A 22,047-nucleotide genomic window follows, 5' to 3' on the forward strand; every position below is an offset into this window, starting at 1 on the left:
CCGCCCCCGGGCCGCTGTGCTGCGCCTGGCCGAGGAGCGAGCGGCGGAGCCGGGCCTGAGCGAGCTGCTGCGGCGCGGGCCGCGCTGCCCGTCGTTGGCCGACGCGCTGGAGGGCCTGCGGGACGCGGAGCCTTACTACCGGCACCTGCACCGTCCCGGGGCGGGGCGGGGCGGGGCGGGGCTCCCCGGCCAGGGCTGCGGCTGCGGCTGCGTGCAAGGAGGAGTTTTGGGAGGCCACTCAAAGATGTCAAATCGGGGATTCCAAACACTGTGCGCTGTGCTTCTGAGCGCTGCGTTGGCTTCCATCGCCCCGGTACGCTGAAGGAATAAGCGTGGCTTACAGTGGTAGTTCCGGAGGTCCGCGTACCCAGTCTTGGTACTGGCCGAGCTCCAGTCTGAACGGAAGCCCTTCAGAGCAACGTGGCATTAGGACTCATGGCATCATAGAATGGCCTGGGTTGAAAAGGCCCACCACGATCACCTAGTTCCAACCCCCTGCTATGTGCAGGGTCGCCAACCGCCAGCCCAGGCTGCCCAGAGCCACATCCAGCCGCATCCCCTGAATGCCTCCAGGGACGGGGCATCCACAACCTCCTTGGGCACCCTGCTCCAGTGCGTCACCACCCTCGGGGTGAAAAACTTCTTCCTCCTCATATCTAACCTAAACCTCCCCTGCCTCAGTTGAAAACCATTCCCCCTTGTCCTATCGCTACCCACCCTCGTAAGCAGCCGTTCCCCGTCCTGTTTATACGCTCCCTTCAAGTATTGGAAGGCCACAGTGAGGTCCCCCCGGAGCCTTCTCTCCTGCGAGCTCAACAGGCCCAGTTCCCTCAACCTTTCTTCATAGGAGAGGTGCTCCAGCCCTCTGCTCATCCTAGTGGTCCTGCTCTGGACCCGTTCCACGATCGCTTCTTGTGCTGGGGGCCCCAGGCCTGGGCGCAGTACTGCGGATGGGGCCTCGCAAGAGCCGAGTAGAGGGGGACAATCACCTCCCTCTCCCTGCTGGCCACCCCTTTCTTAGTGCAGCCCAGAGCACCGTTGGCCTTCCGGGCTGCAGGCGCGCACTGCTGGCTCACGTCCAGCTTCTCGTCCACCAGGACCCCCGGGTCCTTCTCCGCAGGGCTGCTCTCAAGGAGCTCTTCCCCCACTCTGAAGCGGGCATTCTTTTCTTATGGCGCTGACGCATGGGGGATCGCTCCGCCCAACTGCGCGCAAAAGAGCTTCAGCTGATGCGTGTCTCTTGTGTCGTGCATGTCAAGGTTTTCCCAGACGGCACGCACGTACTCAGTACTTTCCCTGACATCACTAACGTAGGGTTCTGCGTCCTTGCACGTGCTCGGTCTTTCTGTGGTGGCGGTCCTAATCGGTGCCTCCGACCTTCGATGGTCTTCCACGATCGCTCTCCTCCGCATTGGTGAGCACCAGGTCTAGTAATGCTTCGCCTCTGGCCGATCTGTCCGATACCCGGAGCAGGATGTTATCATCAACAGGCTGCAGCAGTCTCCTGGATTGCTTGCAGCTCACCTTGCTCTTTTCCCTGCATATAGCTGGGTGGTTGAAATCCTCCTTCCGGAGGAGAGCTTGGAGCATGACGGCCCTTGTAGCTGAAGCCAGGCGGCCTCATCAACGGGCCGGGGTAGCGCTCTTCACCTCTGTCAGTACGGCGGTGGACGCACCGGCGAGGGCCGAGACCTGTGCCCCTTCGGGGGAATCCCCGGGGGCGTCTGGTGCATCCACTCGGGCAGATATGGCAAGAAAGCGAAAATCTACCTGATGGCGCTGGAAGGGCGGCACTGCCCGCGGCCGGCCTCCCTTTGCTATTTGCTTCGTTTCTTCTTCGCTTCAGCACGCGGGGCAGACATCAGGAATGCAAATGACTGATAAAGCAAGCATCAGCCGTTTCCAACGTTAGAAATGTTGTTAGAAAGAAAGGCTTCAGGAAGCGGTGGCGCATTCTCCCGTGGGCAGCGGTGAGGACAAAGGAGTGACAAGCAAGTATACATAAAGGTACATTTTATTAACGACTTACTCCTATCGCTGGCATCCAACAGTAAAATGGGCAAAAGCCCAACCCGAGGCACGAGGCAGGGAAATGGAATCAAAGGGAAACCGGCAGATGGTCGCTCTCTCTTCCCCTCCCCTTCCGTTCCAGGAAAGGAAACCAGGCCTTCCAGGCTTTGCTGTTTCACTCCACGATGAGAGGGGTTGTGTAGAGGGAATGCCGGATTCCAAACGTGGATGCAGGCGCCTGGGGCTTGATCAGCGTCACCTGGAAGGGCGAAAAGGAAAGGCAGGTCAGCGAGGGCCCTTCTCTCCTCTGCTGCCCTCGCTCCCTGCTGTCCCGCACCCCTTCCGATCCCAGACAGTCCCTGGTGCCTCTCCGGGCAGGGCTGAACGCCAGCGCAAAGCCGGTGCAGCTCCCTGCTGGAGCAGAGCTGGCTCGGGGAGGTGGGCTTACGGGCACCTCCTGTCTCGGAGAGGGCCGGGTGTGCAGCTGGGAGCTCGCAGCTAACTCTCTCTCCTATGCTGGGGGCATGCTGCTTGGAGCCCTTCTGAGCTGCGTCCCCCAGAAGAGCTTGGGAAGGACCAGCGCGTCCCATTGAAGGGAAAAGGAGCAGAGGGAGGAAAAGCTGCGTGCTGTGCTGTCCCTCCCTCCCTCCCTCTGCTCGCAGGTGGCACGAGGGCAGGGGGCAGGCCTGCTGTCCTGCACTTGGTCCCTGCGGCCAGGAGCTCTTGGGCTGGAGGAAGCCTCAGGGGAAGGGGGAGAGGCGTGAAGGCCGCGCTTGTGAAACAGAGGGGAAGAGCTGAGCAGCTGCCTTACCCGGCCTACGCTGTAGTCTGCCGGCCCGGGCTTCGCTGCTTTGCCCTCTCCAGCTTTTGGTCGGGCTGCCATCGTGTACGCGGGCGCCCTGGTCTTGTAGGCATCCACAGGCACTTTGGGGAGCGCCGCAGGACCCGGAGTCTGCAAGAGAGTCACGACCATACAGGGCTGGGGTCACATTCAAGGCTCTCTCTTTCCCCGGCAGTCTGCGTTAAGCAAAGTTGCAGCAGGCTTGGAAGCCCCTGTGGCACAGGGGGAGCAGCCCAGGTTCGGATGCTAACGCGGAAAAGAGGAGCGGCAGAGCTCACCTTGGCAAGGTCTTCGTCAAACCGACCTCGCTGGCTCCTTCCCCTCACAGAGTAGCAGGGGCTGGCCGATGTGTAGACTGTGTTGGGCCCCATCAGCCTGGGCAGCGTGTAGGTGCCAGGACCTGCAGGAGGAGCAGCAGAGAGCGTGTGCGCGAGGGGCTGGAGGAGACGGAAGCAGCAGGGAGGGGCAGCCTGCCCAGCCTGCTGGTGGGAGCAGGAGGGAGGTCTCGCCCCTCTGCCAGTTCCTCCCTCTACTCTGGCACTGGGCCAGCGCCAGCAGCTCCGAGCCTGAGCAGCCGCAGCCGCTGCGGGCCCAGAGGTGTTGGTCGTGCAAGAAAGCTTGCGGCCCCAGCGCCGCGTCCTGCCGCGCAGGCTGTGCAGTAGGCCCGCTGCTGGTGCTGAGCAGCAGCCCGTCCCTGCGGGATGCTCAGGCTGAAGGGTCTGCCTTTGCCAGGGTCAGCGTACCTGGAGGGTGGTCTGTCCGGAGGGGCTCCCGCCGGAAGGCCATGGACTGCACCGGTGGGCACTTGAAGACGTGCCTGTTGGCTGCCTCGGTGCGGTAGTCACCTGGGGCGGAAGAGAAGAGGAAGAAAGCCGTGAAGCGCCGGTCTTCTTCTTCTGCAACCGCACAGGCACTGTCCCGAGGAAAGGGTCTTCTCAAGAGCTGCAGAATTGCCGCTGGGGGACACAGGCAGCACGCGGGGACGCTCTTCTGTGCCCCGCCGCTATGCCCTGCCTTGCTGTCCCTCCCGTCAGCCCCCTGCCGCTTGTTCTTTTTGGACACGGGGTCCTTGTGCCCTCGGCCCGTGGCCCTGGGCAGCTGTCCTTCTCCGAGGGCGTTTATCGCTGCTCAGAGCGGTTTGCGTTCTCTCAAAAAAGACCTACAGCTCCATCAGGGCGCGAGCTGGCCCCGGGCAAACGCGCCGCCCGCTCGTCTTGTCTGGGTGAAGTGCTGCACAAGTGGTACTCACTTGGTCCGGGAGTGACGGTGGTCTTCGTCGCGGGTCGTCCCCGGAGCTGGGCGCCCGGAGCCACGTACTTCCCGTTCCTGGTGATGGCGGGCTCCACAAAGTAGCAGGGACCTGGCCCGCAGCTCCCTGCCGCAGGCGGTTTGGTCCCTCTAAACGTGTAGGCGGGGGCACGGGCTTTGGTGGGGCTGTGGCCCACATAACCTAGGAGGAAAAGCAGAAGAGAGCACACCCCTGTGCAGCTGCACGTCTCAAGCTCCGTTGGAACAGGCGCAGTTAGGCGCCGGGCCCTGGCCCCGACATTCCCTTCCCGCGTGACTTCTTCCTCCAAGAGCCCTGGAGGCGAGCTGTGCCGGGCCTCGGAGCGCACAAGAGTCAGTCCCTGAGTGCAAACGGCTGCGCGAGTGCCTTGCAAAGTCACCGCAAAAAGACAGCGGAGTTTTGGCCAGCACGCTGCCTGTACCCGCACCACGCGTGCAGGCACTCCACAGCGAGAGCCCCCTAAGGGTCAATTGTTCTGCAAGACCCCGTAACGCCTCTCTACAGCTGCAAAGCTGAGTCTGCGCTGGCCAGAAGCGGGCCCCTTTTTCCCCGGGCCACAAGGAGCAGCGCCAGCGGCACCGGCCTTCCTCGGCCAGGCCTGGCTCGCGGCTGCGCCAGGGAGCCAGGAGGCTCTGACAGAACGGGGAAAGGCTCGGGAGCTGCTCTGCCCCGCCATGTCCCCGGTGCGCCTCACGCCCTGGGGATGGTGGCTGTACCTGTTGTCCCCGGGATGGAGTACTGGGGCCCGGGGCTGGGGAACTGGGCCGAGATGAGGCCGCGTGGGCGATGAGGTCTCCAGGTCCCCACCCAGGCTCCGTCCATGCTGGCAGGCATGTGCCTCCAAACCTAAAGGCAAGAACAGAGGAGTTACTGACGGGCTGCCCCAACAGAGGCCGCAGGTGAGCTTTGCTTCCCGCCCCCCGCGTCTCCTCTGCTCAGCCGCAAGCTGTCCGCCACGTGGCTTGCAGCTCCTGAGCCGGAAGGGCCGGCAGCAGTTTCTCCCGCTCACTGCCAGTCCTGCCAGTCTCGTGCTGCATGCCCCTCGCGCACACCGGAGCTCAGCCCGCACCCTGCAGCTGGGCTCTGCAGCCTGACGTGTGCAGGAGCTCTCCCTCACCTCTCTGAGCCTTGGAGGACGAGCGCGATGAGGCTGAGCTAGTCTGCTGCTGGGGCTGCTCTCAGGCACAGGGCACGGCGAGCGGCTGCGGGCAGCACAGCTCACAAATGAGGCGCCTGGAGCCAGCGGCCAGCTGTCCTTGGGGAGGGCCCGGCGTCGTCATGGCAATGCATTGTGACAGCACACGGGCTCCGGGTGATGTCATCTGTGCTGTGACATCTCCTGGCTGGCCTGGAGCCACGCCCGCCACGCCTTTTCGGCCTCGCACCCCAACCAGTACAAAGCCGTAGCGCACGCTGCCGACACCTGCAGATGGACTGAGCTCTCACTTCTAGCCACGTGCCGCCCGGGGCTCCTGAGGCTCGGTCAGCGTCACCTGCAAGGGAGAGATTACGTTACTTCGAACCTACTGGAACATTTCTGAGAATGACACTCTGTTCTTTGGAGCTCTGTGTGTATATATGTATATATAAAAATAAATATACGAGAGCCCTAAAAGCACAGCTGGGACACCCGTCTGGTGTTCGTATACAACGCGGCACAGTTTGAGCCTCAGAAGTTACTTCAAAGTCCCGAGGGTGCTAATGCTTTCATTCCCTCCACTGCCTTCTTCCCAGGGAATCTGTCAATGGGCAGAGAGATGTTTTCACGGGTTCCCTCCTCCCACCCTTCTCCTTTTCTCCCCCTCAAAGTTTCTGGAACGTTCAAACCAACAGAATCCCGTTGTTCACATTGCCACGTCTTCAGAACGTGCTTTTCACTATCAGTATCGGTCGGGGATCTTCCCCAAAGCTGCGTAACGTTGAGAGGCAGAGGGTGTGGAGGAACTCAGGAGAAAACTTAGAGAAGTGGACGCTCCCGGTGTCACGGAACTCCCCTCCCAAACTCCCGCAGAACCCTGAAAGCTCAGGCAGCTATTGAGGAGAGGAAGCTTGCGGCCCCAGCAGGCCTACCTACGGAGGCACCGATTATTTGGGGCCTGGCTTAAGAGCACATGAGGGAGTTTGAGGAGCTGCTTCGTAAACGATCAGCACTGAAGCGCAGCTCCTTTTAGCACCCTGACTACCAGTTCAAAGTGGACGTTTAAAGGAAAGGTCCCCTCCACGCGACGTGCTTCTGATGCTACTTGCAGTAAGCGGCTGGTGGTGATTCCACCACGGGCTCAGAGGGGAAACCCCGATCATCCAGCAATTCTGGAAGGGATCTGGGAGGTCTCTTCCAACCTTAGCGAGCCCGTGAAATTAAGCAGGCCTGGCAAGCCAGGCAAGGAGCAGCGCGAGCACGCAAGCCCTGCGGGGGACACCACAGGATCTCCTCCTGCTAAGTCTTAACGCAGCAGCTGCGTGCGTAACCCGCGCTATCGCAGCAGCGCTCCTCTCCTGCGGATGCACAAAGCCTTCGGCTCGTCTCCTACACGAACACACAAGGCAAGAGGGAAAGGTTCCCATTTGTGCTGGATACCTACCGTCACCGCCTCCTCCACGACTTTCTGGCTTCCCCCTTTAGCTACAAAGAAGATATTTCCTTTGGAAGCGTCACTCCGGCACGTCGCCGGGACAGCTCCCGCAACACACGCAGGTGCGCCGTAACGCCGCCGCAGCAGCGGGCAGCGCACAGCAGGCGTTCCGGCGGCGAGCGAGCGGCCCCGGGCAGAGGGGGCGGCGCACCCGCCCGCGCCCACCCGCGTCCTGCTCGCGCGAGCCCCGCGCGCCGCGTCCCACCGCTCCTCAGCGACGGCCTCCGAGCGCCGCTTCAGGGGAAGCCCGCCCGCCGCGCCCGCGCCCGCGCCCCCCGCCGGTACCGAAGAACTCCAGCCAGTTCATCTCGCGGAGCGCCGCGGGCAGCCGGAGGAGCTCCACGTCGTACAGGTTCTCCATCTCCTTGACCAGGCGCTCCCCGTTCGTCCGCAGCTGCTCGACCCGGCTCCTCACTGCGGGGACGGACACGGCGTCGGACGCGGCCCGGGCCTCGGCGCGCCCGCCCGCGGCCTACCCTCCCGGTCGAAGTCCTTCAGGAAGGCGCTCAGCTTCCTGCCGCGCGCGCCCGCGGCCGCCTTCCTGCGGGCAGGAGCCATGAGGGCCGAGGAACGGCGCGAGCGCACCGAGCCCCGCTCCTGCTCCCGCACGGCGCCACAGCACCGCCCGCGCCGCGTTCAACCGCCGCCCGACGCGCGCCTGCTGTCCAATCAGAGCTCCGCGAGCGGCGGCGCAGCCAATCGGCACCCGGCGCGGTGTGATGACGCACGGCGCGGCGACCGCCCCCGGGCCGCTGTGCTGCGCCTGGCCGAGGAGCGAGCGGCGGAGCCGGGCCTGAGCGAGCTGCTGCGGCGCGGGCCGCGCTGCCCGTCGTTGGCCGACGCGCTGGAGGGCCTGCGGGACGCGGAGCCTTACTACCGGCACCTGCACCGTCCCGGGGCGGGGCGGGGCGGGGCGGGGCTCCCCGGCCAGGGCTGCGGCTGCGGCTGCGTGCAAGGAGGAGTTTTGGGAGGCCACTCAAAGATGTCAAATCGGGGATTCCAAACACTGTGCGCTGTGCTTCTGAGCGCTGCGTTGGCTTCCATCGCCCCGGTACGCTGAAGGAATAAGCGTGGCTTACAGTGGTAGTTCCGGAGGTCCGCGTACCCAGTCTTGGTACTGGCCGAGCTCCAGTCTGAACGGAAGCCCTTCAGAGCAACGTGGCATTAGGACTCATGGCATCATAGAATGGCCTGGGTTGAAAAGGCCCACCACGATCACCTAGTTCCAACCCCCTGCTATGTGCAGGGTCGCCAACCGCCAGCCCAGGCTGCCCAGAGCCACATCCAGCCGCATCCCCTGAATGCCTCCAGGGACGGGGCATCCACAACCTCCTTGGGCACCCTGCTCCAGTGCGTCACCACCCTCGGGGTGAAAAACTTCTTCCTCCTCATATCTAACCTAAACCTCCCCTGCCTCAGTTGAAAACCATTCCCCCTTGTCCTATCGCTACCCATCCCTCGTAAGCAGCCGTTCCCCGTCCTGTTTATACGCTCCCTTCAAGTATTGGAAGGCCACAGTGAGGTCCCCCCGGAGCCTTCTCTCCTGCGAGCTCAACAGGCCCAGTTCCCTCAACCTTTCTTCATAGGAGAGGTGCTCCAGCCCTCTGCTCATCCTAGTGGTCCTGCTCTGGACCCGTTCCACGATCGCTTCTTGTGCTGGGGGCCCCAGGCCTGGGCGCAGTACTGCGGATGGGGCCTCGCAAGAGCCGAGTAGAGGGGGACAATCACCTCCCTCTCCCTGCTGGCCACCCCTTTCTTAGTGCAGCCCAGAGCACCGTTGGCCTTCCGGGCTGCAGGCGCGCACTGCTGGCTCACGTCCAGCTTCTCGTCCACCAGGACCCCCGGGTCCTTCTCCGCAGGGCTGCTCTCAAGGAGCTCTTCCCCCACTCTGAAGCGGGCATTCTTTTCTTATGGCGCTGACGCATGGGGGATCGCTCCGCCCAACTGCGCGCAAAAGAGCTTCAGCTGATGCGTGTCTCTTGTGTCGTGCATGTCAAGGTTTTCCCAGACGGCACGCACGTACTCAGTACTTTCCCTGACATCACTAACGTAGGGTTCTGCGTCCTTGCACGTGCTCGGTCTTTCTGTGGTGGCGGTCCTAATCGGTGCCTCCGACCTTCGATGGTCTTCCACGATCGCTCTCCTCCGCATTGGTGAGCACCAGGTCTAGTAATGCTTCGCCTCTGGCCGATCTGTCCGATACCCGGAGCAGGATGTTATCATCAACAGGCTGCAGCAGTCTCCTGGATTGCTTGCAGCTCACCTTGCTCTTTTCCCTGCATATAGCTGGGTGGTTGAAATCCTCCTTCCGGAGGAGAGCTTGGAGCATGACGGCCCTTGTAGCTGAAGCCAGGCGGCCTCATCAACGGGCCGGGGTAGCGCTCTTCACCTCTGTCAGTACGGTGGTGGACGCACCGGCGAGGGCCGAGACCTGTGCCCCTTCGGGGGAATCCCCGGGGGCGTCTGGTGCATCCACTCGGGCAGATATGGCAAGAAAGCGAAAATCTACCTGATGGCGCTGGAAGGGCGGCACTGCCCGCGGCCGGCCTCCCTTTGCTATTTGCTTCGTTTCTTCTTCGCTTCAGCACGCGGGGCAGACATCAGGAATGCAAATGACTGATAAAGCAAGCATCAGCCGTTTCCAACGTTAGAAATGTTGTTAGAAAGAAAGGCTTCAGGAAGCGGTGGCGCATTCTCCCGTGGGCAGCGGTGAGGACAAAGGAGTGACAAGCAAGTATACATAAAGGTACATTTTATTAACGACTTACTCCTATCGCTGGCATCCAACAGTAAAATGGGCAAAAGCCCAACCCGAGGCACGAGGCAGGGAAATGGAATCAAAGGGAAACCGGCAGATGGTCGCTCTCTCTTCCCCTCCCCTTCCGTTCCAGGAAAGGAAACCAGGCCTTCCAGGCTTTGCTGTTTCACTCCACGATGAGAGGGGTTGTGTAGAGGGAATGCCGGATTCCAAACGTGGATGCAGGCGCCTGGGGCTTGATCAGCGTCACCTGGAAGGGCGAAAAGGAAAGGCAGGTCAGCGAGGGCCCTTCTCTCCTCTGCTGCCCTCGCTCCCTGCTGTCCCGCACCCCTTCCGATCCCAGACAGTCCCTGGTGCCTCTCCGGGCAGGGCTGAACGCCAGCGCAAAGCCGGTGCAGCTCCCTGCTGGAGCAGAGCTGGCTCGGGGAGGTGGGCTTACGGGCACCTCCTGTCTCGGAGAGGGCCGGGTGTGCAGCTGGGAGCTCGCAGCTAACTCTCTCTCCTATGCTGGGGGCATGCTGCTTGGAGCCCTTCTGAGCTGCGTCCCCCAGAAGAGCTTGGGAAGGACCAGCGCGTCCCATTGAAGGGAAAAGGAGCAGAGGGAGGAAAAGCTGCGTGCTGTGCTGTCCCTCCCTCCCTCCCTCTGCTCGCAGGTGGCACGAGGGCAGGGGGCAGGCCTGCTGTCCTGCACTTGGTCCCTGCGGCCAGGAGCTCTTGGGCTGGAGGAAGCCTCAGGGGAAGGGGGAGAGGCGTGAAGGCCGCGCTTGTGAAACAGAGGGGAAGAGCTGAGCAGCTGCCTTACCCGGCCTACGCTGTAGTCTGCCGGCCCGGGCTTCGCTGCTTTGCCCTCTCCAGCTTTTGGTCGGGCTGCCATCGTGTACGCGGGCGCCCTGGTCTTGTAGGCATCCACAGGCACTTTGGGGAGCGCCGCAGGACCCGGAGTCTGCAAGAGAGTCACGACCATACAGGGCTGGGGTCACATTCAAGGCTCTCTCTTTCCCCGGCAGTCTGCGTTAAGCAAAGTTGCAGCAGGCTTGGAAGCCCCTGTGGCACAGGGGGAGCAGCCCAGGTTCGGATGCTAACGCGGAAAAGAGGAGCGGCAGAGCTCACCTTGGCAAGGTCTTCGTCAAACCGACCTCGCTGGCTCCTTCCCCTCACAGAGTAGCAGGGGCTGGCCGATGTGTAGACTGTGTTGGGCCCCATCAGCCTGGGCAGCGTGTAGGTGCCAGGACCTGCAGGAGGAGCAGCAGAGAGCGTGTGCGCGAGGGGCTGGAGGAGACGGAAGCAGCAGGAGAGGGGCAGCCTGCCCAGCCTGCTGGTGGGAGCAGGAGGGAGGTCTCGCCCCTCTGCCAGTTCCTCCCTCTACTCTGGCACTGGGCCAGCGCCAGCAGCTCCGAGCCTGAGCAGCCGCAGCCGCTGCGGGCCCAGAGGTGTTGGTCGTGCAAGAAAGCTTGCGGCCCCAGCGCCGCGTCCTGCCGCGCAGGCTGTGCAGTAGGCCCGCTGCTGGTGCTGAGCAGCAGCCCGTCCCTGCGGGATGCTCAGGCTGAAGGGTCTGCCTTTGCCAGGGTCAGCGTACCTGGAGGGTGGTCTGTCCGGAGGGGCTCCCGCCGGAAGGCCATGGACTGCACCGGTGGGCACTTGAAGACGTGCCTGTTGGCTGCCTCGGTGCGGTAGTCACCTGGGGCGGAAGAGAAGAGGAAGAAAGCCGTGAAGCGCCGGTCTTCTTCTTCTGCAACCGCACAGGCACTGTCCCGAGGAAAGGGTCTTCTCAAGAGCTGCAGAATTGCCGCTGGGGGACACAGGCAGCACGCGGGGACGCTCTTCTGTGCCCCGCCGCTATGCCCTGCCTTGCTGTCCCTCCCGTCAGCCCCCTGCCGCTTGTTCTTTTTGGACACGGGGTCCTTGTGCCCTCGGCCCGTGGCCCTGGGCAGCTGTCCTTCTCCGAGGGCGTTTATCGCTGCTCAGAGCGGTTTGCGTTCTCTCAAAAAAGACCTACAGCTCCATCAGGGCGCGAGCTGGCCCCGGGCAAACGCGCCGCCCGCTCGTCTTGTCTGGGTGAAGTGCTGCACAAGTGGTACTCACTTGGTCCGGGAGTGACGGTGGTCTTCGTCGCGGGTCGTCCCCGGAGCTGGGCGCCCGGAGCCACGTACTTCCCGTTCCTGGTGATGGCGGGCTCCACAAAGTAGCAGGGACCTGGCCCGCAGCTCCCTGCCGCAGGCGGTTTGGTCCCTCTAAACGTGTAGGCGGGGGCACGGGCTTTGGTGGGGCTGTGGCCCACATAACCTAGGAGGAAAAGCAGAAGAGAGCACACCCCTGTGCAGCTGCACGTCTCAAGCTCCGTTGGAACAGGCGCAGTTAGGCGCCGGGCCCTGGCCCCGACATTCCCTTCCCGCGTGACTTCTTCCTCCAAGAGCCCTGGAGGCGAGCTGTGCCGGGCCTCGGAGCGCACAAGAGTCAGTCCCTGAGTGCAAACGGCTGCGCGAGTGCCTTGCAAAGTCACCGCAAAAAGACAGCGGAGTTTTGGCCAGCACGCTGCCTGTACCCGCACCACGCGTGCAGGCACTCCACAGCGAGAGCCCCCTAAGGGTCAATTGTTCTGCAAGACCCCGTAACGCCTCTCTACAGCTGCAAAGCTGAGTCTGCGCTGGCCAGAAGCGGGCCCCTTTTTCCCCGGGCCACAAGGAGCAGCGCCAGCGGCACCGGCCTTCCTCGGCCAGGCCTGGCTCGCGGCTGCGCCAGGGAGCCAGGAGGCTCTGACAGAACGGGGAAAGGCTCGGGAGCTGCTCTGCCCCGCCATGTCCCCGGTGCGCCTCACGCCCTGGGGATGGTGGCTGTACCTGTTGTCCCCGGGATGGAGTACTGGGGCCCGGGGCTGGGGAACTGGGCCGAGATGAGGCCGCGTGGGCGATGAGGTCTCCAGGTCCCCACCCAGGCTCCGTCCATGCTGGCAGGCATGTGCCTCCAAACCTAAAGGCAAGAACAGAGGAGTTACTGACGGGCTGCCCCAACAGAGGCCGCAGGTGAGCTTTGCTTCCCGCCCCCCGCGTCTCCTCTGCTCAGCCGCAAGCTGTCCGCCACGTGGCTTGCAGCTCCTGAGCCGGAAGGGCCGGCAGCAGTTTCTCCCGCTCACTGCCAGTCCTGCCAGTCTCGTGCTGCATGCCCCTCGCGCACACCGGAGCTCAGCCCGCACCCTGCAGCTGGGCTCTGCAGCCTGACGTGTGCAGGAGCTCTCCCTCACCTCTCTGAGCCTTGGAGGACGAGCGCGATGAGGCTGAGCTAGTCTGCTGCTGGGGCTGCTCTCAGGCACAGGGCACGGCGAGCGGCTGCGGGCAGCACAGCTCACAAATGAGGCGCCTGGAGCCAGCGGCCAGCTGTCCTTGGGGAGGGCCCGGCGTCGTCATGGCAATGCATTGTGACAGCACACGGGCTCCGGGTGATGTCATCTGTGCTGTGACATCTCCTGGCTGGCCTGGAGCCACGCCCGCCACGCCTTTTCGGCCTCGCACCCCAACCAGTACAAAGCCGTAGCGCACGCTGCCGACACCTGCAGATGGACTGAGCTCTCACTTCTAGCCACGTGCCGCCCGGGGCTCCTGAGGCTCGGTCAGCGTCACCTGCAAGGGAGAGATTACGTTACTTCGAACCTACTGGAACATTTCTGAGAATGACACTCTGTTCTTTGGAGCTCTGTGTGTATATATGTATATATAAAAATAAATATACGAGAGCCCTAAAAGCACAGCTGGGACACCCGTCTGGTGTTCGTATACAACGCGGCACAGTTTGAGCCTCAGAAGTTACTTCAAAGTCCCGAGGGTGCTAATGCTTTCATTCCCTCCACTGCCTTCTTCCCAGGGAATCTGTCAATGGGCAGAGAGATGTTTTCACGGGTTCCCTCCTCCCACCCTTCTCCTTTTCTCCCCCTCAAAGTTTCTGGAACGTTCAAACCAACAGAATCCCGTTGTTCACATTGCCACGTCTTCAGAACGTGCTTTTCACTATCAGTATCGGTCGGGGATCTTCCCCAAAGCTGCGTAACGTTGAGAGGCAGAGGGTGTGGAGGAACTCAGGAGAAAACTTAGAGAAGTGGACGCTCCCGGTGTCACGGAACTCCCCTCCCAAACTCCCGCAGAACCCTGAAAGCTCAGGCAGCTATTGAGGAGAGGAAGCTTGCGGCCCCAGCAGGCCTACCTACGGAGGCACCGATTATTTGGGGCCTGGCTTAAGAGCACATGAGGGAGTTTGAGGAGCTGCTTCGTAAACGATCAGCACTGAAGCGCAGCTCCTTTTAGCACCCTGACTACCAGTTCAAAGTGGACGTTTAAAGGAAAGGTCCCCTCCACACGACGTGCTTCTGATGCTACTTGCAGTAAGCGGCTGGTGGTGATTCCACCACGGGCTCAGAGGGGAAACCCCGATCATCCAGCAATTCTGGAAGGGATCTGGGAGGTCTCTTCCAACCTTAGCGAGCCCGTGAAATTAAGCAGGCCTGGCAAGCCAGGCAAGGAGCAGCGCGAGCACGCAAGCCCTGCGGGGGACACCACAGGATCTCCTCCTGCTAAGTCTTAACGCAGCAGCTGCGTGCGTAACCCGCGCTATCGCAGCAGCGCTCCTCTCCTGCGGATGCACAAAGCCTTCGGCTCGTCTCCTACACGAACACACAAGGCAAGAGGGAAAGGTTCCCATTTGTGCTGGATACCTACCGTCACCGCCTCCTCCACGACTTTCTGGCTTCCCCCTTTAGCTACAAAGAAGATATTTCCTTTGGAAGCGTCACTCCGGCACGTCGCCGGGACAGCTCCCGCAACACACGCAGGTGCGCCGTAACGCCGCCGCAGCAGCGGGCAGCGCACAGCAGGCGTTCCGGCGGCGAGCGAGCGGCCCCGGGCAGAGGGGGCGGCGCACCCGCCCGCGCCCACCCGCGTCCTGCTCGCGCGAGCCCCGCGCGCCGCGTCCCACCGCTCCTCAGCGACGGCCTCCGAGCGCCGCTTCAGGGGAAGCCCGCCCCGCCCGCGCCCGCGCCCGCGCCCGCGCCCCCCGCCGGTACCGAAGAACTCCAGCCAGTTCATCTCGCGGAGCGCCGCGGGCAGCCGGAGGAGCTCCACGTCGTACAGGTTCTCCATCTCCTTGACCAGGCGCTCCCCGTTCGTCCGCAGCTGCTCGACCCGGCTCCTCACTGCGGGGACGGACACGGCGTCGGACGCGGCCCGGGCCTCGGCGCGCCCGCCCGCGGCCTACCCTCCCGGTCGAAGTCCTTCAGGAAGGCGCTCAGCTTCCTGCCGCGCGCGCCCGCGGCCGCCTTCCTGCGGGCAGGAGCCATGAGGGCCGAGGAACGGCGCGAGCGCACCGAGCCCCGCTCCTGCTCCCGCACGGCGCCACAGCACCGCCCGCGCCGCGTTCAACCGCCGCCCGACGCGCGCCTGCTGTCCAATCAGAGCTCCGCGAGCGGCGGCGCAGCCAATCGGCACCCGGCGCGGTGTGATGACGCACGGCGCGGCGACCGCCCCCGGGCCGCTGTGCTGCGCCTGGCCGAGGAGCGAGCGGCGGAGCCGGGCCTGAGCGAGCTGCTGCGGCGCGGGCCGCGCTGCCCGTCGTTGGCCGACGCGCTGGAGGGCCTGCGGGACGCGGAGCCTTACTACCGGCACCTGCACCGTCCCGGGGCGGGGCGGGGGGGGCGGGGCGGGGCGGGGCTCCCCGGCCAGGGCTGCGGCTGCGGCTGCGTGCAAGGAGGAGTTTTGGGAGGCCACTCAAAGATGTCAAATCGGGGATTCCAAACACTGTGCGCTGTGCTTCTGAGCGCTGCGTTGGCTTCCATCGCCCCGGTACGCTGAAGGAATAAGCGTGGCTTACAGTGGTAGTTCCGGAGGTCCGCGTACCCAGTCTTGGTACTGGCCGAGCTCCAGTCTGAACGGAAGCCCTTCAGAGCAACGTGGCATTAGGACTCATGGCATCATAGAATGGCCTGGGTTGAAAAGGCCCACCACGATCACCTAGTTCCAACCCCCTGCTATGTGCAGGGTCGCCAACCGCCAGCCCAGGCTGCCCAGAGCCACATCCAGCCGCATCCCCTGAATGCCTCCAGGGACGGGGCATCCACAACCTCCTTGGGCACCCTGCTCCAGTGCGTCACCACCCTCGGGGTGAAAAACTTCTTCCTCCTCATATCTAACCTAAACCTCCCCTGCCTCAGTTGAAAACCATTCCCCCTTGTCCTATCGCTACCCATCCTCGTAAGCAGCCGTTCCCCGTCCTGTTTATACGCTCCCTTCAAGTATTGGAAGGCCACAGTGAGGTCCCCCCGGAGCCTTCTCTCCTGCGAGCTCAACAGGCCCAGTTCCCTCAACCTTTCTTCATAGGAGAGGTGCTCCAGCCCTCTGCTCATCCTAGTGGTCCTGCTCTGGACCCGTTCCACGATCGCTTCTTGTGCTGGGGGCCCCAGGCCTGGGCGCAGTACTGCGGATGGGGCCTCGCAAGAGCCGAGTAGAGGGGGACAATCACCTCCCTCTCCCTGCTGGCCACCCCTTTCTTAGTGCAGCCCAGAGCACCGTTGGCCTTCCGGGCTGCAGGCGCGCACTGCTGGCTCACGTCCAGCTTCTCGTCCACCAGGACCCCCGGGTCCTTCTCCGCAGGGCTGCTCTCAAGGAGCTCTTCCCCCACTCTGAAGCGGGCATTCTTTTCTTATGGCGCTGACGCATGGGGGATCGCTCCGCCCAACTGCGCGCAAAAGAGCTTCAGCTGATGCGTGTCTCTTGTGTCGTGCATGTCAAGGTTTTCCCAGACGGCACGCACGTACTCAGTACTTTCCCTGACATCACTAACGTAGGGTTCTGCGTCCTTGCACGTGCTCGGTCTTTCTGTGGTGGCGGTCCTAATCGGTGCCTCCGACCTTCGATGGTCTTCCACGATCGCTCTCCTCCGCATTGGTGAGCACCAGGTCTAGTAATGCTTCGCCTCTGGCCGATCTGTCCGATACCCGGAGCAGGATGTTATCATCAACAGGCTGCAGCAGTCTCCTGGATTGCTTGCAGCTCACCTTGCTCTTTTCCCTGCATATAGCTGGGTGGTTGAAATCCTCCTTCCGGAGGAGAGCTTGGAGCATGACGGCCCTTGTAGCTGAAGCCAGGCGGCCTCATCAACGGGCCGGGGTAGCGCTCTTCACCTCTGTCAGTACGGTGGTGGACGCACCGGCGAGGGCCGAGACCTGTGCCCCTTCGGGGGAATCCCCGGGGGCGTCTGGTGCATCCACTCGGGCAGATATGGCAAGAAAGCGAAAATCTACCTGATGGCGCTGGAAGGGCGGCACTGCCCGCGGCCGGCCTCCCTTTGCTATTTGCTTCGTTTCTTCTTCGCTTCAGCACGCGGGGCAGACATCAGGAATGCAAATGACTGATAAAGCAAGCATCAGCCGTTTCCAACGTTAGAAATGTTGTTAGAAAGAAAGGCTTCAGGAAGCGGTGGCGCATTCTCCCGTGGGCAGCGGTGAGGACAAAGGAGTGACAAGCAAGTATACATAAAGGTACATTTTATTAACGACTTACTCCTATCGCTGGCATCCAACAGTAAAATGGGCAAAAGCCCAACCCGAGGCACGAGGCAGGGAAATGGAATCAAAGGGAAACCGGCAGATGGTCGCTCTCTCTTCCCCTCCCCTTCCGTTCCAGGAAAGGAAACCAGGCCTTCCAGGCTTTGCTGTTTCACTCCACGATGAGAGGGGTTGTGTAGAGGGAATGCCGGATTCCAAACGTGGATGCAGGCGCCTGGGGCTTGATCAGCGTCACCTGGAAGGGCGAAAAGGAAAGGCAGGTCAGCGAGGGCCCTTCTCTCCTCTGCTGCCCTCGCTCCCTGCTGTCCCGCACCCCTTCCGATCCCAGACAGTCCCTGGTGCCTCTCCGGGCAGGGCTGAACGCCAGCGCAAAGCCGGTGCAGCTCCCTGCTGGAGCAGAGCTGGCTCGGGGAGGTGGGCTTACGGGCACCTCCTGTCTCGGAGAGGGCCGGGTGTGCAGCTGGGAGCTCGCAGCTAACTCTCTCTCCTATGCTGGGGGCATGCTGCTTGGAGCCCTTCTGAGCTGCGTCCCCCAGAAGAGCTTGGGAAGGACCAGCGCGTCCCATTGAAGGGAAAAGGAGCAGAGGGAGGAAAAGCTGCGTGCTGTGCTGTCCCTCCCTCCCTCCCTCTGCTCGCAGGTGGCACGAGGGCAGGGGGCAGGCCTGCTGTCCTGCACTTGGTCCCTGCGGCCAGGAGCTCTTGGGCTGGAGGAAGCCTCAGGGGAAGGGGGAGAGGCGTGAAGGCCGCGCTTGTGAAACAGAGGGGAAGAGCTGAGCAGCTGCCTTACCCGGCCTACGCTGTAGTCTGCCGGCCCGGGCTTCGCTGCTTTGCCCTCTCCAGCTTTTGGTCGGGCTGCCATCGTGTACGCGGGCGCCCTGGTCTTGTAGGCATCCACAGGCACTTTGGGGAGCGCCGCAGGACCCGGAGTCTGCAAGAGAGTCACGACCATACAGGGCTGGGGTCACATTCAAGGCTCTCTCTTTCCCCGGCAGTCTGCGTTAAGCAAAGTTGCAGCAGGCTTGGAAGCCCCTGTGGCACAGGGGGAGCAGCCCAGGTTCGGATGCTAACGCGGAAAAGAGGAGCGGCAGAGCTCACCTTGGCAAGGTCTTCGTCAAACCGACCTCGCTGGCTCCTTCCCCTCACAGAGTAGCAGGGGCTGGCCGATGTGTAGACTGTGTTGGGCCCCATCAGCCTGGGCAGCGTGTAGGTGCCAGGACCTGCAGGAGGAGCAGCAGAGAGCGTGTGCGCGAGGGGCTGGAGGAGACGGAAGCAGCAGGGAGGGGCAGCCTGCCCAGCCTGCTGGTGGGAGCAGGAGGGAGGTCTCGCCCCTCTGCCAGTTCCTCCCTCTACTCTGGCACTGGGCCAGCGCCAGCAGCTCCGAGCCTGAGCAGCCGCAGCCGCTGCGGGCCCAGAGGTGTTGGTCGTGCAAGAAAGCTTGCGGCCCCAGCGCCGCGTCCTGCCGCGCAGGCTGTGCAGTAGGCCCGCTGCTGGTGCTGAGCAGCAGCCCGTCCCTGCGGGATGCTCAGGCTGAAGGGTCTGCCTTTGCCAGGGTCAGCGTACCTGGAGGGTGGTCTGTCCGGAGGGGCTCCCGCCGGAAGGCCATGGACTGCACCGGTGGGCACTTGAAGACGTGCCTGTTGGCTGCCTCGGTGCGGTAGTCACCTGGGGCGGAAGAGAAGAGGAAGAAAGCCGTGAAGCGCCGGTCTTCTTCTTCTGCAACCGCACAGGCACTGTCCCGAGGAAAGGGTCTTCTCAAGAGCTGCAGAATTGCCGCTGGGGGACACAGGCAGCACGCGGGGACGCTCTTCTGTGCCCCGCCGCTATGCCCTGCCTTGCTGTCCCTCCCGTCAGCCCCCTGCCGCTTGTTCTTTTTGGACACGGGGTCCTTGTGCCCTCGGCCCGTGGCCCTGGGCAGCTGTCCTTCTCCGAGGGCGTTTATCGCTGCTCAGAGCGGTTTGCGTTCTCTCAAAAAAGACCTACAGCTCCATCAGGGCGCGAGCTGGCCCCGGGCAAAACGCGCCGCCCGCTCGTCTTGTCTGGGTGAAGTGCTGCACAAGTGGTACTCACTTGGTCCGGGAGTGACGGTGGTCTTCGTCGCGGGTCGTCCCCGGAGCTGGGCGCCCGGAGCCCACGTACTTCCCGTTCCTGGTGATGGCGGGCTCCACAAAGTAGCAGGACCTGGCCCCGCAGCTCCCTGCCGCAGGCGGTTTGGTCCCCTCTAAACGTGTAGGCGGGGGCACGGGCTTTGGTGGGGCTGTGGCCCACATAACCTAGGAGGAAAAGCAGAAGAGAGCACACCCCTGTGCAGCTGCACGTCTCAAGCTCCGTTGGAACAGGCGCAGTTAGGCGCCGGGCCCTGGCCCCCGACATTCCCTTCCCGCGTGACTTCTTCCTCCAAGAGCCCTGGAGGCGAGCTGTGCCGGGCCTCGGAGCGCACAAGAGTCAGTCCCTGAGTGCAAACGGCTGCGCGAGTGCCTTGCAAAGTCACCGCAAAAAGACAGCGGAGTTTTGGCCAGCACGCTGCCTGTACCCGCACCACGCGTGCAGGCACTCCACAGCGAGAGCCCCCTAAGGGTCAATTGTTCTGCAAGACCCCGTAACGCCTCTCTACAGCTGCAAAGCTGAGTCTGCGCTGGCCAGAAGCGGGCCCCTTTTTTCCCCGGGCCACAAGGAGCAGCGCCAGCGGCACCGGCCTTCCTCGGCCAGGCCTGGCTCGCGGCTGCGCCAGGGAGCCAGGAGGCTCTGACAGAACGGGGAAAGGCTCGGGAGCTGCTCTGCCCCGCCATGTCCCCGGTGCGCCTCACGCCCTGGGGATGGTGGCTGTACCTGTTGTCCCCGGGATGGAGTACTGGGGCCCGGGGCTGGGGAACTGGGCCGAGATGAGGCCGCGTGGGCGATGAGGTCTCCAGGTCCCCACCCAGGCTCCGTCCATGCTGGCAGGCATGTGCCTCCAAACCTAAAGGCAAGAACAGAGGAGTTACTGACGGGCTGCCCCAACAGAGGCCGCAGGTGAGCTTTGCTTCCCGCCCCCCGCGTCTCCTCTGCTCAGCCGCAAGCTGTCCGCCACGTGGCTTGCAGCTCCTGAGCCGGAAGGGCCGGCAGCAGTTTCTCCCGCTCACTGCCAGTCCTGCCAGTCTCGTGCTGCATGCCCCTCGCGCACACCGGAGCTCAGCCCGCACCCTGCAGCTGGGCTCTGCAGCCTGACGTGTGCAGGAGCTCTCCCTCACCTCTCTGAGCCTTGGAGGACGAGCGCGATGAGGCTGAGCTAGTCTGCTGCTGGGGCTGCTCTCAGGCACAGGGCACGGCGAGCGGCTGCGGGCAGCACAGCTCACAAATGAGGCGCCTGGAGCCAGCGGCCAGCTGTCCTTGGGGAGGGCCCGGCGTCGTCATGGCAATGCATTGTGACAGCACACGGGCTCCGGGTGATGTCATCTGTGCTGTGACATCTCCTGGCTGGCCTGGAGCCACGCCCGCCACGCCTTTTCGGCCTCGCACCCCAACCAGTACAAAGCCGTAGCGCACGCTGCCGACACCTGCAGATGGACTGAGCTCTCACTTCTAGCCACGTGCCGCCCGGGGCTCCTGAGGCTCGGTCAGCGTCACCTGCAAGGGAGAGATTACGTTACTTCGAACCTACTGGAACATTTCTGAGAATGACACTCTGTTCTTTGGAGCTCTGTGTGTATATATGATATATATAAAATAAATATACGAGAGCCCTAAAAGCACAGCTGGGACACCCGTCTGGTGTTCGTATACAACGCGGCACAGTTTGAGCCTCAGAAGTTACTTCAAAGTCCCGAGGGTGCTAATGCTTTCATTCCCTCCACTGCCTTCTTCCCAGGGAATCTGTCAATGGGCAGAGAGATGTTTTCACGGGTTCCCTCCTCCCACCCCTTCTCCTTTTCTCCCCTCAAAGTTTCTGGAACGTTCAAACCAACAGAATCCCGTTGTTCACATTGCCACGTCTTCAGAACGTGCTTTTCACTATCAGTATCGGTCGGGGATCTTCCCAAAGCTGCGTAACGTTGAGAGGCAGAGGGTGTGGAGGAACTCAGGAGAAAACTTAGAGAAGTGGACGCTCCCGGTGTCACGGAACTCCCCTCCCAAACTCCCGCAGAACCCTGAAAGCTCAGGCAGCTATTGAGGAGAGGAAGCTTGCGGCCCCAGCAGGCCTACCTACGGAGGCACCGATTATTTGGGGCCTGGCTTAAGAGCACATGAGGGAGTTGAGGAGCTGCTTCGTAAACGATCAGCACTGAAGCGCAGCTCCTTTTAGCACCCTGACTACCAGTTCAAAGTGGACGTTTAAAGGAAAGGTCCCCTCCACACGACGTGCTTCTGATGCTACTTGCAGTAAGCGGCTGGTGGTGATTCCACCACGGGCTCAGAGGGGAAACCCCGATCATCCAGCAATTCTGGAAGGGATCTGGGAGGTCTCTTCCAACCTTAGCGAGCCCGTGAAATTAAGCAGGCCTGGCAAGCCAGGCAAGGAGCAGCGCGAGCACGCAAGCCCTGCGGGGACACCACAGGATCTCCTCCTGCTAAGTCTTAACGCAAGCAGCTGCGTGCGTAACCCGCGCTATCGCAGCAGCGCTCCTCTCCTGCGGATGCACAAAGCCTTCGGCTCGTCTCCTACACGAACACACAAGGCAAGAGGGAAAGGTTCCCATTGTTGTGTGGATACCTACCGTCACCGCCTCCTTCCACGACTTTTCTGTCTGCTTCCCCCTTAGCTACAAAGAGATTTTCCTTTGGAAGCGGCACTCTCCGGCACGTTCGCCGGGGGACAGCTCCCGCAACACACGCAGGTGCGCCGTAACGCCGCGGCAGCAGCGGGGCAGCGCACAGCAGTGGCGTTCGGCGGCGAGCGAGCGGCCCCCGGGCAGAGGGGGCGGCGCACCCGCCCGCGCCACCCCGCGTCCTGCTCGCGCGAGCACCCGCGCGCCGCGTCCCACCGCTCCTCAGCGACGG

At 62.9% G+C, this 22,047-nt stretch overlaps 3 protein-coding genes, 1 long non-coding RNA gene and 1 other non-coding gene across 14 annotated transcripts; 1 reads left to right on the forward strand and 4 right to left on the reverse strand.

Moving 5' to 3' along the window:
- The first annotated feature begins 209 nt into the window (after positions 1–209).
- LOC121107186 lies at positions 210–5,759 on the forward strand. The gene is made up of 2 exons (XR_006931806.1): positions 210–2,007; positions 3,027–5,759. It is a non-coding gene; the product is annotated as a serine/arginine repetitive matrix protein 1-like (long non-coding RNA).
- Positions 1,997–7,399, reverse strand: LOC121107217 (outer dense fiber protein 3-like). 5 transcript variants are annotated; one of them, XM_040650259.2, is made up of 9 exons: positions 7,249–7,399; positions 7,058–7,186; positions 5,257–6,762; positions 4,856–4,985; positions 4,101–4,301; positions 3,595–3,696; positions 3,130–3,251; positions 2,822–2,962; positions 1,997–2,269 (listed from the first exon to the last, which is right to left on the reverse strand). In XM_040650259.2, exons 4-9 carry the CDS (start codon positions 4,971–4,973, stop codon positions 2,186–2,188), a joined length of 768 nt encoding a protein of 255 aa, XP_040506193.1. In that variant the 5' UTR covers positions 4,974–4,985; positions 5,257–6,762; positions 7,058–7,186; positions 7,249–7,399; the 3' UTR covers positions 1,997–2,185. The 5 variants fall into 5 exon arrangements, with proteins under 5 accessions (XP_040506193.1, XP_046758434.1, XP_046758435.1 ...); XM_046902478.1 differs by lacking the exon at positions 7,249–7,399 and having other exon boundaries at positions 5,257–5,632; positions 6,722–6,762; positions 7,058–7,187; XM_046902479.1 differs by lacking the exon at positions 7,249–7,399 and having other exon boundaries at positions 5,257–6,635; positions 6,722–6,762; positions 7,058–7,187.
- Positions 7,400–9,507: 2,108 nt separating this feature from the next.
- On the reverse strand, positions 9,508–14,919 carry LOC121106545 (outer dense fiber protein 3-like). Of its 6 annotated transcripts, none has more exons than XM_046902484.1 (9): positions 14,769–14,919; positions 14,578–14,706; positions 12,769–14,274; positions 12,368–12,497; positions 11,613–11,813; positions 11,107–11,208; positions 10,641–10,762; positions 10,333–10,473; positions 9,508–9,780 (listed from the first exon to the last, which is right to left on the reverse strand). In XM_046902484.1, exons 4-9 carry the CDS (start codon positions 12,483–12,485, stop codon positions 9,697–9,699), a joined length of 768 nt encoding a protein of 255 aa, XP_046758440.1. In that variant the 5' UTR covers positions 12,486–12,497; positions 12,769–14,274; positions 14,578–14,706; positions 14,769–14,919; the 3' UTR covers positions 9,508–9,696. The 6 variants fall into 6 exon arrangements, with proteins under 6 accessions (XP_046758440.1, XP_040506221.1, XP_046758441.1 ...); XM_040650287.2 differs by lacking the exon at positions 14,769–14,919 and having other exon boundaries at positions 12,769–13,144; positions 14,234–14,274; positions 14,578–14,707; XM_046902485.1 differs by lacking the exon at positions 14,769–14,919 and having other exon boundaries at positions 12,769–14,147; positions 14,234–14,274; positions 14,578–14,707.
- A 2,116-nt stretch (positions 14,920–17,035) lies between these two features.
- Positions 17,036–19,859, reverse strand: LOC121107230 (outer dense fiber protein 3-like). Its single transcript, XM_046902432.1, has 7 exons — positions 19,763–19,859; positions 19,272–19,343; positions 19,141–19,218; positions 18,634–18,735; positions 18,169–18,290; positions 17,861–18,001; positions 17,036–17,308 (listed from the first exon to the last, which is right to left on the reverse strand). Exons 1-7 carry the CDS (start codon positions 19,857–19,859, stop codon positions 17,225–17,227), a joined length of 696 nt encoding a protein of 231 aa, XP_046758388.1. The 3' UTR covers positions 17,036–17,224.
- Positions 19,860–19,893: 34 nt separating this feature from the next.
- On the reverse strand, positions 19,894–21,785 carry LOC124417012. Its single transcript, XR_006931803.1, has 3 exons — positions 21,765–21,785; positions 20,301–20,676; positions 19,894–20,029 (listed from the first exon to the last, which is right to left on the reverse strand). It is a non-coding gene; the product is annotated as an outer dense fiber protein 3-like (transcript).
- Between the last annotated feature and the right edge of the window lie 262 nt (positions 21,786–22,047).

The sequence above is a fragment of the Gallus gallus genome, chromosome 19 (assembly GCF_016699485.2).
Source record: "Gallus gallus isolate bGalGal1 chromosome 19, bGalGal1.mat.broiler.GRCg7b, whole genome shotgun sequence".
Lineage (NCBI taxonomy): Eukaryota > Metazoa > Chordata > Aves > Galliformes > Phasianidae > Gallus > Gallus gallus.